The 15213-nt window shown below is 57.4% G+C and overlaps 1 protein-coding gene across 2 annotated transcripts in view; it reads left to right on the top strand.

Annotated features, from left to right (window-relative positions):
* TMEM104 (transmembrane protein 104) overlaps positions 1–12793 on the top strand; it is a 58626-nt gene extending 45833 nt beyond the window's left edge. For both annotated transcript variants that reach the window (XM_070560044.1, XM_070560043.1), the window contains exon 10: positions 10123–12793. In XM_070560044.1, coding sequence (XP_070416145.1) covers positions 10123–10883 — 761 coding nt within the window. In that variant the 3' untranslated portion in view covers positions 10884–12793. The remainder of the gene's footprint in view (positions 1–10122) is intronic.
* Positions 12794–15213: the final 2420 nt, after the last annotated feature.

Raw genomic sequence — 15213 nt, 5'->3', positions numbered from 1 at the left:
TTCTCAAAGTTCCCTCTGCAGATGCAGAGGTCAGTTTATAGGAGAAGATCCTGGGGTTTCTGTCTTAAGGCTCTTAACGTGGACACTTAATTAAAGTTTGCTGAGGAGCCAGGCCCTGCTGTGCAGTCATCCCTTTCGTTAGCAGCGGGCCTGACCTGAGTGCCCTGCTGGGCCCCGGGTGGAGGCCTTTGCTCTCTTGGCTGCACAGCTCCTCTCAGCAGCCTTTGATGCCAGAAGCTCTGCTCTGCATGTAGCTGAGACATGTGCTGACCCAGCCGTTGGACAGGGACTCCTGCTCCACCCAGGAGGTTGGAGGGCCAGCTGCCTGGACGCCAGCAAGGCAAGGGACATAAGACCCAGGTAGCTCATGGTCAGTGGGGCGAGGTATCTGAACGACAATGGTTACAGGTGTGCCTCTGCACAGAACTGGGCTTCACACAGGCCTGGGCAAACCTCAGCCTTGCAGCACAGTCAGGCAGCCATTTACGTCTGCAGAGCTGATGTGGCCCACAGCAACCCTGGAGCCGGAATTTATGTTCAGACCAGGGGAGTCCAGAAGCTCTTGTCATGGTACTGCCTCTCCTCATCCTCCCTGCTCTTTCTCTCCATCCTGCTTTCTCTCTGCTCTCCTTAAGAGATGTTTTAGCTCAGGCTACCATAACAATATGCCACAATGTAGGTGGCTTAAAAAATAGAAATTTATTTTCTCAGAGTTCTGGAGGCTAGAAGCCCAAGATCGAGGTCCAAGCAGGGTTGGTTTCTGGTGAGGCCTCTCTTCCTGTGTCATGGACACCCACCTTCTCGCTGTGTCCTCACATGACCTCTCCTCTGTGCGTGCAAGGAGAGTGAGCTCTGGTATCTCTTCCTCTTCTTGTAAGAACATCGGTCCCATCAGATTAGAGCCCACCCTTAGGACCTCTTTTAACCTTTATTGCCTCTTTATAGGCTATGTCCCCAAATACAGTCACATCAGGGGTCAGGACTTCACCGTATCAATTGTGGGGGGAGCAGTTCAGTCCACGAGAGGAAAGGGCTGGCGGCCTCCAGGAAGGGCGACGGGGCTGAAGTGCTGTGTTTCCAGTCTCCGGGAAGAGGTTAGTCAGCCAGCAGCCAGAGGCCCCTCGGCTCCACTTTCCCAGTGATTACAAACTGAGCTTGCTCTGACAGCTGAAGAATGAAAAATTGAGACCCTGTCCTCCCAGGCACCACTTGCCATGCCTTGAGGGTGTGGAAAGTTGAAGAACGAAAAAGCCAGAAGTCCTGATTTCGTTCTTAAATACCCACCCTTTACCAATGACCTCTTCCTCCTGACACACTTGGAAAGGAGAAGGCTCTGCTCTGAGTCCTTCGGAATAAATAGTCTAGCCACAGAGCAGAACCTCGGTTGTATAAGTTGATTATTTAAACATTCTTCTCTTCTGTCTCCGTAATGATGACAATGACAACACTGTCTACAACAGTGACAGAGCTAGAATCCCCAGAAACCACAGAGGCTGACCCAGCATGGGAAGGTAGTCAGATCGGCTTTAAATTCCCTCCCGTCAGCAGAAACCCAAGTGGTTTGTGAGTGATTACGGGCAAGTGCAGCGATCACAGACTGTCTCACTGGCCTGAGATCAAAACCTGACCCAGGCCCAGAAGCGCTTGGAGACGAGCATGTCCGGCAGAGAGCTTCTCATTTTTCCCAAAGGGAGCTCCCCTCGGCCAGAGACCGAGCATGTCCTGTCTTCTCGGGGTATGAAGGGTGCCCCCACCCCAACCCACAGCCTGTGCCCAGGTGGGAAGGTGACAACCAAGGATGGACAGACCAGCACGAGCCCCAGAGAATTCAAACAAAGTTCCTTTTCAGTCTCTCTCAGCCCCGTACAGAGACAGCACATACCCAGAGTCCCCCAGGTGACAGGGTGATGGGGCCAGCTTGGCTGTCTGTGGCCTTAGATGGAGCAAGAGGGTGTGGCCCTGGTTCACAGAGCAGGTGTGAGCAGCCTGTCCAGGGTCCTCCTTGCACCCCGCAGAGCCCTAAGGATTAGCTGACACCTGGGCCAGAGATGCTCAGAGCAGGGGATAAGGATTAGCTGACACCTGGGCCTGAGATGCTCAGAGCAGGGTCTTTCCTGGGAAGGGTCATGACTGCAGCTCGACCCGGCAGGGGAAGGAGGGGTCACCCTCCTTGGAGCAAAAGGAGAATTAGGTGAGACCTGGAGATTGACAGGTTTTCCTGCCTGCCCAGGACCTGGGCTTTCAGGCTGGGAAAGGTTTCTGCGATGATAAAAGTGGCTTACACGTTTTTGAGCAAATGACGTGGGCCTGGTCGGCCCAAGTGCTTTACTGTACCATCTTATGCCATCCTCCTTGCCCCCCACGAGCCTCTCCATTTCTAAAGGTGACAGAAGGGAGGCGCTGAGACATTAGGTGACCGCCCCAAGATTACACCGTTAAGTGGCAGAATCAGGAGTGACACCCAGCGTAAGTGGAGGACTCGAGCTCTTTTAGAAGAGGAGCAGCCTCTCCCCTTCCCTGTGTCCCTCCCCCTGCTGTTTCCAAGGTGGTGGAGCTTCCACTCACGCCCCAGCCTGATGGCCCTGCGGGTCTTCTGAGCCCAATGGCTCTCCGTCTGCAGTTGGTCCTGCGCTTTAAGGAACAATTGCTCAGTCACCTGCTTCTGCTTTTAGGCCGAGAAACTGCCTGGTCTTCAGTGGTTCTCAGCTCAGGCCAGTGTTAGGCCCTCAGCTCCTCCTAGAGCTCCTGAATCTCCAGGAGCCCCGGCCAAGTCTGATGACCCAGCCTAAGGAGAGACACGTCGGTGCCCCAGTGCCGTCTGAGAGCAGTGCGGCGGTGAAGGAGGAAGCTGGTGCCAAGTCCTCCCCCGGATCCAGCTCCCCGCCCGGAGTGCCAGTGCCCAAGCTGGGGATGGGCACACCCCGGCCATTCGTTATCATTAGCCCTGGCATGTTGATTCTCTGCTTGGAGAAGGGAGCGCCATCCTCCTGACAGCCGCCTTGACGGATGGCCTCTGCCCTGCACATGGCAGAGCCACAGCTGCTCACAGGGCTAGGGGAGCAGCAAGGCCTTTGGGGTGGCCCAGGCTGGAGCCTACCACAGCTGCAGGGCATCTGGGGCCAGGTTCGGAGGTCAGAGAATTGAGGGGGCAGCTCTCCAGGAGGCAGGCCTGCCAAAGCAAGGCTGGTGCAGTGGCTGGCTTGTGGGAAGGGCCTGGGGCTGCTAACGCATGGCCCCACAGCACCGCTTTGAGGAGTCCGTTGGCTTAACTCTTGGCTCTTCGGATTGTCACGCCGCATATTTGTGTGCTCCTCAGGCACTAGGAACTCAGGACGAGGGATGTGTGTGCAGTCTGGTCTTAGTGGACGTGTCCCGCTCCTCCTCCATGACAACTGTATTCCTTACCCTTCAAGCATATGCAGAGGACACAAGTCACTCTGGAGTCAGGGCCTTGGGGACACAGGCCATTGGGCAGAGCGCTCTGGGGTTGCTGTGAAGGTCTGTTCAAGCTCGAGCCTATATCAAGATGTCCCGCTGACTTGGTGACCCAGGACCGCAGGCCACTTCCAAAGGAGCCCCAGGCCCAGCCAGTGCAGTCCACCCCGGTGGCCGTGGCCCAGGGGGACTTGGAGCCTACTTGTCCTTTAGCTTTTTAAGAAGGACTAATGCAGCATCACACCTCAGCTCTGGGTCTTCAGTGTCTCAGTGCACGTCAAGCAGGTGACTGGGGATTAGAGGTAGAGATCTGGGCTGAGGTTGGGGCAGGAGGCAGGGATCCTTCAAGTTCCCAACAGGTCAGGCACTTCACAGATACACACGTGGCCACATACCCCCCGCAGAGCACATGGTCACAGTAAACCCATGTTGCCAGATCAAAATAAAATGTGAGCCAACAGGGGAATTTTTAATTTTGTGGTAGCCATCTATCAAAATTTAATTAATTTTAATAATATATTTATTCAACCTAATATGACAAAAATGTCCGTCCAACGTGTAGTCAATATGAAAAAATGATGAAGGAGCTATTTCACATTCCTTCTTCACACTGAGTCTTTGAAATCCAGTGGGTGTGACACTTTAGCACATCTCAGTTTGAACCAGCCACGTTCAAGTGCTCAGTGGCCACATGTGGCTCATGGCCGCTGTGGTGGACGGCACAGCCGTAAATACTTACCAGTGCTTATCTCTCAGAGCCCAAGAGCCCTGCTGGGCGAGCCTGGGAAGCATTCACACATGCCCAGAAGAATCCCTTGCGTAATCCCAAAGCCACTGATGGACAATGAGCAAAATGAGAAAACCAACATAAGGTATTCCAGGTCCCATCATCACACATTCATAGTTGAGAGATTAATGGGATGGAGGCAGGGGGCTCCTGGGAGAGAGCTCTGCCTGGCCCTCCTGCAGGCTGAGAGAGCTTTGGCCTGTGGTCCCCAACTCCAGTGGTGCCTGGGCAGGCGGCCCAGCTCATGTGAGCCCCAGGCAGACCCCAGAATTCTGTAAGGAAAGCAGAGCCCTGCCCAGGCCTCACCCCCACTCTGAGCGTTGGTGAGAGCCTCACCCTGGCTCAGAGGCCAAGGTGGTGCCTTCGGCTGCTTGCTGTGATGCCTTGGAGGAAGGAGCTTCTCCCACTCCACACCCCAAGCACAGGCCAGCACATGTGTGCTTATCCAGCGGTGGGTTTCATCACATGGAGGATGGAACTGGCTGCTGACAGCTCTGATTTCTGCCTCTACCCAGAGACCCAAGAGAGGTAAACGAGGGCTGCTGGTTGGACTCTCCACAAGTGAGCATCAGAGCCCCGGGCCCCAACCTCAGACTCCTGCTCATTCCCCACTCAGCCCCAAGAGCAAGTCAACTCCAACCCCTGTGAGGTCTCATCTGTGGCTTCATCCGGCCAGTGAGGCCCCAGGGTGAGGGGTCTGGGAGAGTGGGGAGATCAGGAGGGGAGGAACCAGGAGAGGCTGAGCACGGCCATATTTGGGGTTTTGTGTGTTTTCTCACTCTTATCCCCTTCTCAGTTGGGACCACCTTTGCACTTTGGCAGGAGTTCAGAAGGGTGTGGGCTCATCTGTCCTACCTTTTGCAAAGGAGGAAGACCATGAGGCAAAATGGCTCCTGGCCAGGACTGCTTGTCTGGCTCTTGTTGGCAGCAGAGGAAAGGAGGGGTGGGAGGCCCTCTCTGGAAGCGGCATTTCTCTCCTGACAGCTTTAAGAGCCTGATGGATGGCTGGTTAAGTGTTGTGAGAATGCATCTTGATATAAAGTATTACTTTGACCGCCGCACTTGAGTTTGCTGACATCCTGTACAGAAAGCTGATATTGACCTGAACCCACTGACCTTTCCCTGGCCCGTCCTGACGCCCTTAACTGGACATGCCTCAGCTGGAGGGATGTGAGCCGTCCGGGTCCTGAGGGCCAGGCCCTCAGGTGGGCAGGGCATCCCTGGTGCACATTTTACTTTTAACCTGACCTGCTCAGAAAGGGAAGGGAGGTGTCTTGTCTAAGCTATCCGATCACAGCTCAGGATCTGTACCGAGATAAGGACTTGCCTGTCTCGTGCCCTCTGGAGGAGTCGGACGTGTGGGAGAGTAGGGAGCAGGCTCAAGGTGAATCGATGTGGTGAGGCCGGCTGATAGAACTCAGAGCAGCTGTCAGAACAAATCTGTGTGTAGGTAGCACACCTCTGCAGGTGAGTCACGGGCCTGGAGACTGAGTCATGCTCTGGCTGTCGGTTTCCCGGGCCCTGCGTCAAGCTCCTCCTCTCCCGCACCGTGAGGAATCATGGCAGCCACAGGCTTGCAGAGCGGGAGCCCAACAGGTTCTTCCAAATCGGGTCCTGATGCCTGATTCCCCCTGTGACCCCCAGGTGGTCTTCTCCCCTTGGCCTTGGACACTTCCCACGACAGGGATCTCACTATCTACCCCTGCAGCTAATGTGGCTATTAACCCGTTCTTGTTGTAATGTGTGTCCTGTAACTTCCACCTGTTGGCCCCCTGGACTGTGGGCTCCCGAAGGACAGGGACTGTGTCTCTTTACTCAGTGCACTATCCCCAGGTGCCTGGAATAGTGCTGGCATGCAGTGGGCACTCAGTATATCTTTGTTAAATGAATGAATGAATGATCCTGTTTGAGCCTATGAGTTACACAAAACAGGTACAATTGTTTTTACGTGAGCACTTACTTCAGATATTAAAAGAAAAGTCTCCTGTCCCACCTCGGGAGTTGCAGCTGTGCCTTCAAGGCCCCACAGCCCCTCCTCACAGGACACGTATCAGGCCCTCACCTCTTTCCCCTGCCACAGAGTCCTTCCTGGCAACTCGCTGCATCCTCACCCTTTGAAGCGTGACTTCTGGTGCAGAATGCAGGTGGATGTGGACTGCGGCCCTCATCCATCACGTGAGCTCTCTGAGCATGGCCTGCCCTCCCCTTGGGGGACAGCAGGCCCTGGTCACCGAGATGTTGGGGGGCGCTCACAGCCCTGTCCGCCTCCTTGTCCGTCCCCACCTCCCACGCAGCTTCAGCCAGGTGTGCACGAGCTGTCAGTGGTGGCCCCGTGAGCCCTGGCCATCAGTGTGTGCACTGAGTCCTGCTCTCCAGTGTGCTTCCTGGCAGTGTCTGTCGCTCACAGCCTGTCATCTTTATTTCATCTTGATTTATTGTCAGACCTAACGAGTTTTTGGAGCAGCTATCTCCCAGGGATGGGGCGATCAATCTAGGAGATGGCTGCTGAACTCTGTTCCTCTAGCATCCAGGGGAGGGTGGGGCCCAGGGCAAAGAAGTGTGGTCCCAGGGCCTCTCAAGGTCAGCACCAGGCCCTCCTGCTTCCATCCTTCTGTCCCTCTCTACCCCTCCCTTGCAGCACAGCGTTTAGGCGTCACTGGTCTCTTTTGAACTGGCCAACTTGGAGACCAGGCCGGAACATTTTCCTTTCCCTCCACTGAGGAGAACATAGTTCAGCACCCGCCTGCCCGCCCTTGGCCTCTCAGCGGCTGGGGAAGCTGAAGGGCCCCCACGGCTCGCACTTCCCCTGGAGGTTAACTGGGGCTCCTGGGGAGCTGCAACCCCACTGAGCAGCCGCTTTTTAACACTCCTAGAATCGCCTCCCAAGAGCCTCTGGCACCTTAATTCCTGGACAGGAGCGAACATGCAGTCTTGAGGATGGGTCTGCCTTTTGGAAATAGACCTGTTTGATTAAGGAACAAGGTGGCTGACTAAGCCAGGTAGTAGCATTATGTGGTAAAACTCATTATAGCTGGAAAACTGTGAGAGAAATTTTATCACCCGTAGCCCTGGCGTTGAAGGCCATCCTAAAAGTTCTAGAAAATGTCCCGTGTCATCACTGACATAAAGATGCAGCTCTCAAGACTCTGGAGGACCCTATTAGTAGGTGTGCATTTTGGAGGGGGGTGCAGGTTGTGCATGCGTGCTTTAAAAAATCAGTCACATGTCTTTGGAAACCTGCTTCATAAATTGGTTTTGGTTTCTTGGGGGTTTATGTGTGAGGAAGATTGTCGCTGAGCTAACGTCTATGCTAGTCTTCCTCTGTTTTATGTGGGACACCACCACAGCATGCTTGATGAGCAGTGCTAGGTCAACACCCAGGATCCGGACCTGCAAACCCCAGGCCGCCAAAGCGGAGCACGTGAACCCAGCCACTACGCCACAGGGCAGGCCCCATAAATTGGTCTATTTACAATAAGCAAAGCCCCCCATCGGGGCTGTCCAGACGGCTCGCCTTGAAGTCAGCAAGCCAGTTTCTGCCTGCGTCTCTTACAGCCTCTTGGAGGTTTAGGGCTGAGGAGGAGGCCAGGCAGGGAAGCACGGGCAGCATCCGGGCTGCAGAGAGCAGAGGTCAGGAGGCAGTCCTGTCCGACAGCCGACTTCCTCCTGCCTTCTTGCATGCTCCCCAGACCCGGGGCCCGGAGGCTGAGGCTGAGCAACAAAGAGAATTTCTCCACTTGCCTCTTTCCGAGTCCATGCTGGCCTTGGCCGGGGCCAGGGGTAGCACCAGGTCGTGAGGTGACAGCCCGAGGTGGTAGTGGCATGGCAGGATTTGAATCTCGCCTTAGAGTGGCTGTCCCCTTCGCCCTGACCCTGGTGCTCTACCTGTGGTGGCGGAACTGTCAGCTGCAGCCTCTTGAATAGCTAATCACCAGGCAGCCCCAGGGCCCCGAGTCTGCCAGCTGTGGCCACCCCACCCGTTCAGCTCTGCTTCGTAACCCTTTCTGGCCCAGGACAGACTCCCTGGCACGTGGGGGACGGCCCCTCCACCCCGTCCAGCCTTTCCCCTGGGTCCCCTCTCCCTCACATCTTGCCCCGGCACACTTCCTGTGGAACGGTTCTTCCACACACATCTCTGCCCTGCACACCCCTCCTGCACTCACCCCCGGAAATCTGATGAGCCAGACCTCGGGGTCCCGAGCATCCCAAGGGAGCAGGGAGGCCCCACGAGCTGTCCCCTCACAACCTGCCCTCCCCGCAGAGGGTTTAGCCAAAGGCAGCTCCGGTCTCAGACCTCAGGGGAGGAACTGGGTCGCCACTTTCCCCTTGACTGACCAGAGCTGGCAAGATTTGTGATGTCCCTGGAGCGGCGAGAGCATGGGGCCCTCGGAGTCAGGAGCGGCAGGGACAGGAGGAGGCGGAGAGAGCCAGAAACAAATCATCTCCTTTATTGGCAATTTTCACAGGCTGTTCCCTCGCTCCCCTCCTCCTCCCCTGTCCCCGACAGTGTCAGGCAGCTCTGATTAAAAGTAATAGATGATGTTTCCATCAATCCCACTACCCAGTGTCATTGTGGGAAGACATTGGTTTGGCTTTCTGTGAGTCCCAGGAGAAAGGCCTCTTCTTTCCAGGGAGCCAGGGAGTATGACATGGCCTGAAAGGGACAGTGAGGAGACCCCAGCCTCCCACCCAGAGAGGAGCCCGGAGCCTCTGATGGGCCGGCAGGCCGGAGCTGCACAGCTGGCAGCCGGCCCTTCCAGCCCATGCTGCTTCCCCCTGACCCGTGTCACTCGCCAAGACGTCAGGTGTCAGCCTGGGCTTTACTTGAGGGATCAGGGCACAGGCCAGGGGGCTGTCAGGTCGGGTCTGAACTGAGGCAGCAAGGGTTTGTGAACTCCAAAACTGGAGACAGGGACACCAGTGGTCCCTGTGTGTGTTGAGTGGCTGGTGGTGGCAGTTCCTGGTGATGTGAATGATCTATGCCAGAAGCCAGAGAGGCGCCGAGAGAGTCAGCTGGATCTAGAAGTACATCTGTCTTCAGGGAGCTTAAGACCTGGGGCGCTGCCTGGTGAGCCTGGCCAGGTGTAAGCCCTGCAGGAGGGCCATTTTAGAGGCTCCCAGGTGCAACCAGCCTGTCTACTCTGAACGATTCGAGTCAGGTCCCCTTCCACTTCTGCAGCAGACCTAGGTCAGAGTCGCTCCCTGTCCCCTACCTGTACCACCAGGAGAACAGAGCCGTGTGCCATTTGCCTCCAGGCCTGGTGCCAGCATCTCAGCTCTCCCCAGCATTGGTCTTTGGTGCTGTTTCTTCCCTCAGGTGACCACAGGCCCCTTCCTGCCTGGTGCAGGCCCCCGGGCACCTGCCTCTGCTCAGGCTGCCAGCACGCTTTCCTGTTTCCCTCAGGTGTCTCTAGCAGATGCCCTTGGCCCAGGAGGACACCTTCCCCCCAAATGCTCTGTGTCCCCTACCCCTCCACTCCCCCCAGCTCCCCAGGCATACATTCTTTAAACCAGGCAAACACGAGTCCTAACCTGGGCATGCTCCCTGCCAGGAAGGTGTCAGAGCCCCCAAGACAGCCCCTGGGGGCTGATAAGGGAGCTTGTCAGGGCCTGGCCAGGACTCTGCACTCCTCCGAGGAGACAGTGTGGTGCCACCCTGCTCATCACCCCAGCCCAGACCTCTTGTCATGCCCAGCCCCCCCACCACCAAAAGATACATTCCCTTCTCTGCTGTAGCGGGTGTGACAGGACACAGAAAGGGGACACATGACATCCATAAGGTCAGCAGCCACTGCTGACCTGTCCCAGAATGTGGCCATCGGGGTTACATGAATTTATCGCTTCTTTTTCACGGGGCTCTGTTTCCTCCTCCGGTGGCTGACCCCCCTCTTGTGTTCCAGCTTTCGCCATCATGATCGTGCTGGCCCTGGTCCGCATCGGATATGGTCATGCGGAGGGGCACCCACCCCTAGCTGACTTCTCTGGGGTCCGGAACCTGTTCGGGGTGTGCGTCTACTCCTTCATGTGCCAGCACTCCCTGCCATCCCTCATCACACCCATCTCCTCCAAGCGCCACCTCACACGCCTGGTCTTCCTGGACTATGTGCTGATCCTGGCCTTCTACGGTCTCCTCTCTTTCACCGCCATCTTCTGCTTCCGTGGCGACAGCCTCATGGACATGTACACCCTCAACTTTGCACGCTGCGACGTTGTGGGCCTGGCCACTGTGCGCTTCTTCCTGGGCCTCTTCCCCGTCTTCACCATCAGCACCAACTTCCCCATCATCGCCGTGACCCTCCGCAACAACTGGAAGACACTTTTCCACCGTGAGGGGGGCATGTACCCCTGGGTGGTGGACCGCGTGGTGTTCCCCACCATCACCCTGGTGCCACCTGTGCTGGTGGCCTTCTGCACCCATGACCTGGAGTCCCTGGTGGGAATCACAGGGGCCTATGCTGGCACGGGCATCCAATACATCATCCCTGCCTTCCTGGTATACCTCTGCCGCAAGGACACCCAGCTGGCCTTTGGCTACGGGACTGTCAACAAGCACAGGTCCCCTTTCCGACACGCCTTCTGGGTGGGCTTCGTGCTGCTCTGGGCTTTCTCCTGCTTCTTCTTCGTCACCGCCAACATCGTTCTCAGTGAGACCAAGGTCTGATGGCAGAATGTGTCTGGTAACAAGAGGGATGGGGGCCCCAAGCCAGCCCCAACCCCATCTCTCCGCCTGCAGAGCCAAGATCCAGTTGCCTTCCAGGTATCCACGGGGCAGGCAAGGCCAGGGCTCTTGGAGGGGACCTTCCATATCTCCAGCTGGGGATCTTCCCCCGACCCAGGATTCCGCACAGCGGACGATTCCACAGATTTGTCCTAGGTGGCCTCCTCCCAGGCCCTCCTGCCTAAGGCTGCCCCTGACCAGTCAAGCCACACAACCTGGGCACAGGGCTGCTCTCAGATTCCGGGACTGGTTACTGGAATCGACCCCCTTTGTACACACATCCCACCACCCCCATCACCGGGGGTGGGCTCCTCCCCCGCACAGTGGAGATGCAGTGCTGGCACTGCCACTATTTATACCAGTCACCGTGTCCCCCTCGCCCCCCCTCCAAACCCCCTCCCATGTCCTCATCTGCTCCACTAGGAGCAGCATCCTCCTCAGGGCCAGCGCCAGGCTCTGACCCTCCCCACTGGGCCTGCCAGTGGCAAGCAGAGCCCACCTTCTTGTCAGATCACAGTCGCCAAGTGGCACTCCTGGGGGCACCTGGCCAGCCCTGATGACAAGAATAGGAAGTGCTAATCGGCCCCAGGGTCCTCAGACCGGAGCTGTGAGGACCCTGGCTGTGGGCGCCAGGTCCTGCGCTGGGCTCCTGAGCCTGTCATAACTCGGAGCAGCCCTTCTGTCGGGGCACAGCAGTCCGTGCACTCGGTTTAAAGCCCAGAGCTTGTGACCCCTGAAAGGGACCCTCTGCTCTCCTGACTGCCCCGCTGGGGTGCTCGGGCCCCCGTCAGTGCGGAGGGCAGCGTACAAGGGCCACTAGAGAGGAGCTACCCCCACCCGCCCCCGCAGTGGCTGGGCAGCGCCCTGGGCATGTACTGGTGAGTGGGCTCCATGGTTCCCGCCCTGTGGGAGGTCAGGCCTGCTCCCTGCCCCTGCTCCCACTCCAACACTACAGGTGGCTCCCTTTCGAGCCGGGCTGTGGGTGCTCGGTATGCACGCTCTCCATGTCCCTTGGGTGCCATGGGTGAGGTGGGACGCTGGCCACCATTCTCATGGAAGGAGGGCCAGGATCTCAGCCACCTCACCGCTCCTCCGAGGTTCCCTCCCCCTCACAATCATGCATGCACCCGCTGGGCCAGCCTTCCTCAGAAACGCAGGTGACTCTAACGAACTCTATTTTCAATGTGCCTTCTACTTCAGGACCTGGGGGTCCTTTCTGACCCTCCCTGGTGTGCCCCCAGCCCTGGGCGTCTCTGGGGTGGGGTCTCAGGCCCCTACCCCTCCCTCTTTTGATTTCAGTGCCTTGCTCAGCCCTCCTTAGGGAACCTCCAGAACCTCCCCCTGCGTCTCACATCTTCATACTCTGGACAGAGGGACGATGGTGGGTCTCCTGGGGCCCACGGTGGTCTCGGGAGGAGGGAGAGGAACGTGGGACTTTCAGGAACATGGGGGAGTCCGCAGGCAGCACCACCTCTACTTGGCCCCTAGCAGCCCCAGCCTCTGAGAATCCCGTGTCACAATCGGCCATGATCTGCTTTCTTTCTGTTGTCGCACGTCTTCGGTTCTCACAGCTTGTCTCCGCGTATTGTTATTTTCCATCCACGTGAAAAATAGATGCCCCTTCCCCATCTGCCATGGTGGCTTCTTTCCAGGAGGCCCTGCCCTGGGGTGAGCAGAGCAGGGAGGGCTCCACGGTGGCCCAGCCCCCTGTGGCTCAGACCCTCCCTTGAGTGCCCGGCTGTTTGCTGAAAACTCAGTTAAAACATCTGTACTTACCATTCTCCAATTACGTTCCATCTTGCTTAAGGACAAAGCAAATTAAATCATCCCGCCACCCCAGGCTCCAAACCAAATCTTGGTCTCGAATTTATTAGCATCATAAAGCCCAGGTTGATTTATGTAGCAATCTGGAGCCACACAGCAGTGGAGTCGGGTGGCTGCATTCCCCTCCTCCAAGCTGGGCAGCCCCAGTCCTGGAGGGAATTGGCCCGAAGTGACCACATCACTGATGACAGGCCAGGGCCCTCACCACTGCCACTGCCTGGGTTCCTTTGCTCCTCAGTGTTCACCTGCTATCTGTTCTGTTAGAGGTCAGATGGGGCCACCTTCCTCTCTACTGCTGATAGCCAGGGGGCTTGGGGCAAGGGGGAGAGGACTCCGACAGCTAGCATTCCCCAGGTAATGCTTGCTCACCACTTGCATCAAGCACATTTGGCTGAGTTTTTCCATTGGCTCTGTGAGGTGGGCAGTCCGGTCATGGTTTCCATTTTATAGATGGACCCCCAGGGTGCGTGGAGGGGAGGGCAGAAGAGGATGCCTGCCCAGCCTGGCCCAGGTCCAAGTGTCACTATGGAGGAGAACATGAACTCTGCAGCCTCCGCCTGACGTCATCTGCCCACACTGCCCCAGGCCAGACCCGAGGGCAGGCCAGGTCAAGGTGGGAGGCAGCATTCTCCCCCTCATTCCCCGCCAGAGCACTGGAGCCTGGTGCCATCGTGCCAGCAGCTCCTGCCTGTTCCCTCACCTGAGGCCAGAGAGGCGGCTGCAGGCTTATGGATGGGCAGATGGCAGGTGACGGGCGGGAAGGCACTGCTGAGTGGTGGAAGGTGGGCAGCGGGCACCTCACCAGGCCCTTAGCCACACAGCTGTTCTCACCACATGGGGGCTGGGAGCAGCCTCGGCAACAGGCAGAGACTAAAGTCAGAGTGGTGGGGAGGACAGGGGCTGCCCCCACCTCACGGGAAACCAGCCTGAGGGGTAGAGCCCGGCGCTGCCGGGCTCCAGGGCTGTGTTGCCGTAGGCAAGTGCAAGGATGAGCCTACGCCTGTCCAGGGGCCAGATTCCCGAGCAGGGCTGACGCCAGATCAGGCCATGCTGATGGCCACTGCTAAGCTGGCTCTTCTTAAACCAAGATCCGGGGCTGCAGGAGGGAGCTTTGCGATCCCTTCTCCCCAGGGCCTGGGGCTCAGTGTGTCCGTGGGAGAAAGGGAGAAGTAACATATACTGAGCCCCTGGTGTGAGCCAGGCACGGTGCTGAGTCCTTTCCCAGTGGCCCTTGGCATAACCTGGAGATTAAGAGTGTGGACTGACAAGTGGGACCTGCCCCTCACAGCAGCGAGCCTCCATGCTCCCTCCTCCGTCGTTCGTAACTTGGGGATAAAAGCTCCTGCATCACTGACCGACTGTGGGAACTAAAATCCTTAGCTCAGTGCCTGGCACAATAGTGCTCAATAAAGCCGGTATGTGCTGATGCCCGGCGCCCTCGTCACTCACCAGCCGTAACTGCACTTATAGCCACAGACCCCCAGACTCACTGAAGACCCCTGATTGAGGTCCGCAGGCACCTGATTGGTTTCCTGGCCTCCTGCTAAGTCCAGTGTCTTCTTGTAGGAACTGCCTGCTAACAGTTTGGATACAAGAAATAGACCTGAATTTGGGGTCTAGAGGGCTTTGGGGAGGGGTTGGTCTCTGGTTCCCCAACCCCCCAGGAAGCTTAAGGACAGCCGTCCCCTTTCAAAGAACCAGACTGAGGCTAGGCTGGAGAGTTCTGGATTCAGGACTGAAGCCTGCGTGTGCTGGCTGAGGACATCATGCCCACGCATTTCTAAGCTCTGCACCCCCTCCCCAACACACACCTGTCTGCCAGTGGTGCGCACCATGAGCCGCTCAGTAAAGACAGACGAGAAAACACAGCTACGGCAGCAGCAGGAGGGAACAGGAGCTTGACAGTAAGAATTTCCTACTGCTGAGACTGGTGACCAAGGGCGTCTCTCTCCCTGTGTCCCGCCCACCTGGGTGTCTGGTGTCTGGGTGCATTCAGCGTGGTCTTTGCTGCACCGTCAGGCCCTTGTTTATGATGATTGAACATCTATGGCCTCTCCGACACGGTCGGCTTCCTCCTCCCCTGCCAGGCTTTCTGCCCTCCCCCTTGATAGAGCAGGACCCTTGCTTGGTCCTCCCGCAGAGGGGCAGGGGCATCACCGCTCTGAGCAGGAGGCTGGGAAGCCAGATCAAGCCAGCTCTGAACCTGCAGGAGGTGTCCTTCCTGCCCCCACTTCCCACAGGGCTCACTTCTTCCCAAAACACATTCCTGGAGAAGGAACAAGGCGGCCAAGAGCCTGGCCCCAGGAGCAGGATTGGCCCCTCCTCAGAGCCAGCCAGCAGCAGGCTCAGCTCCACATTTGGCTTTTAATTATCTTTCCAGTTCTTGGTTATTAATGATCTTGGGCAGTGAGCGGAGAGCAGCCTGGACCTCGAGACTCCTCCCAGCCTC

The sequence above is a fragment of the Equus przewalskii genome, chromosome 10, assembly GCF_037783145.1.
Source record: "Equus przewalskii isolate Varuska chromosome 10, EquPr2, whole genome shotgun sequence".
In the NCBI taxonomy this organism is placed as follows: Eukaryota; Metazoa; Chordata; class Mammalia; order Perissodactyla; family Equidae; genus Equus; species Equus przewalskii.
This window is presented reverse-complemented; position numbering and strand designations above follow the sequence as displayed.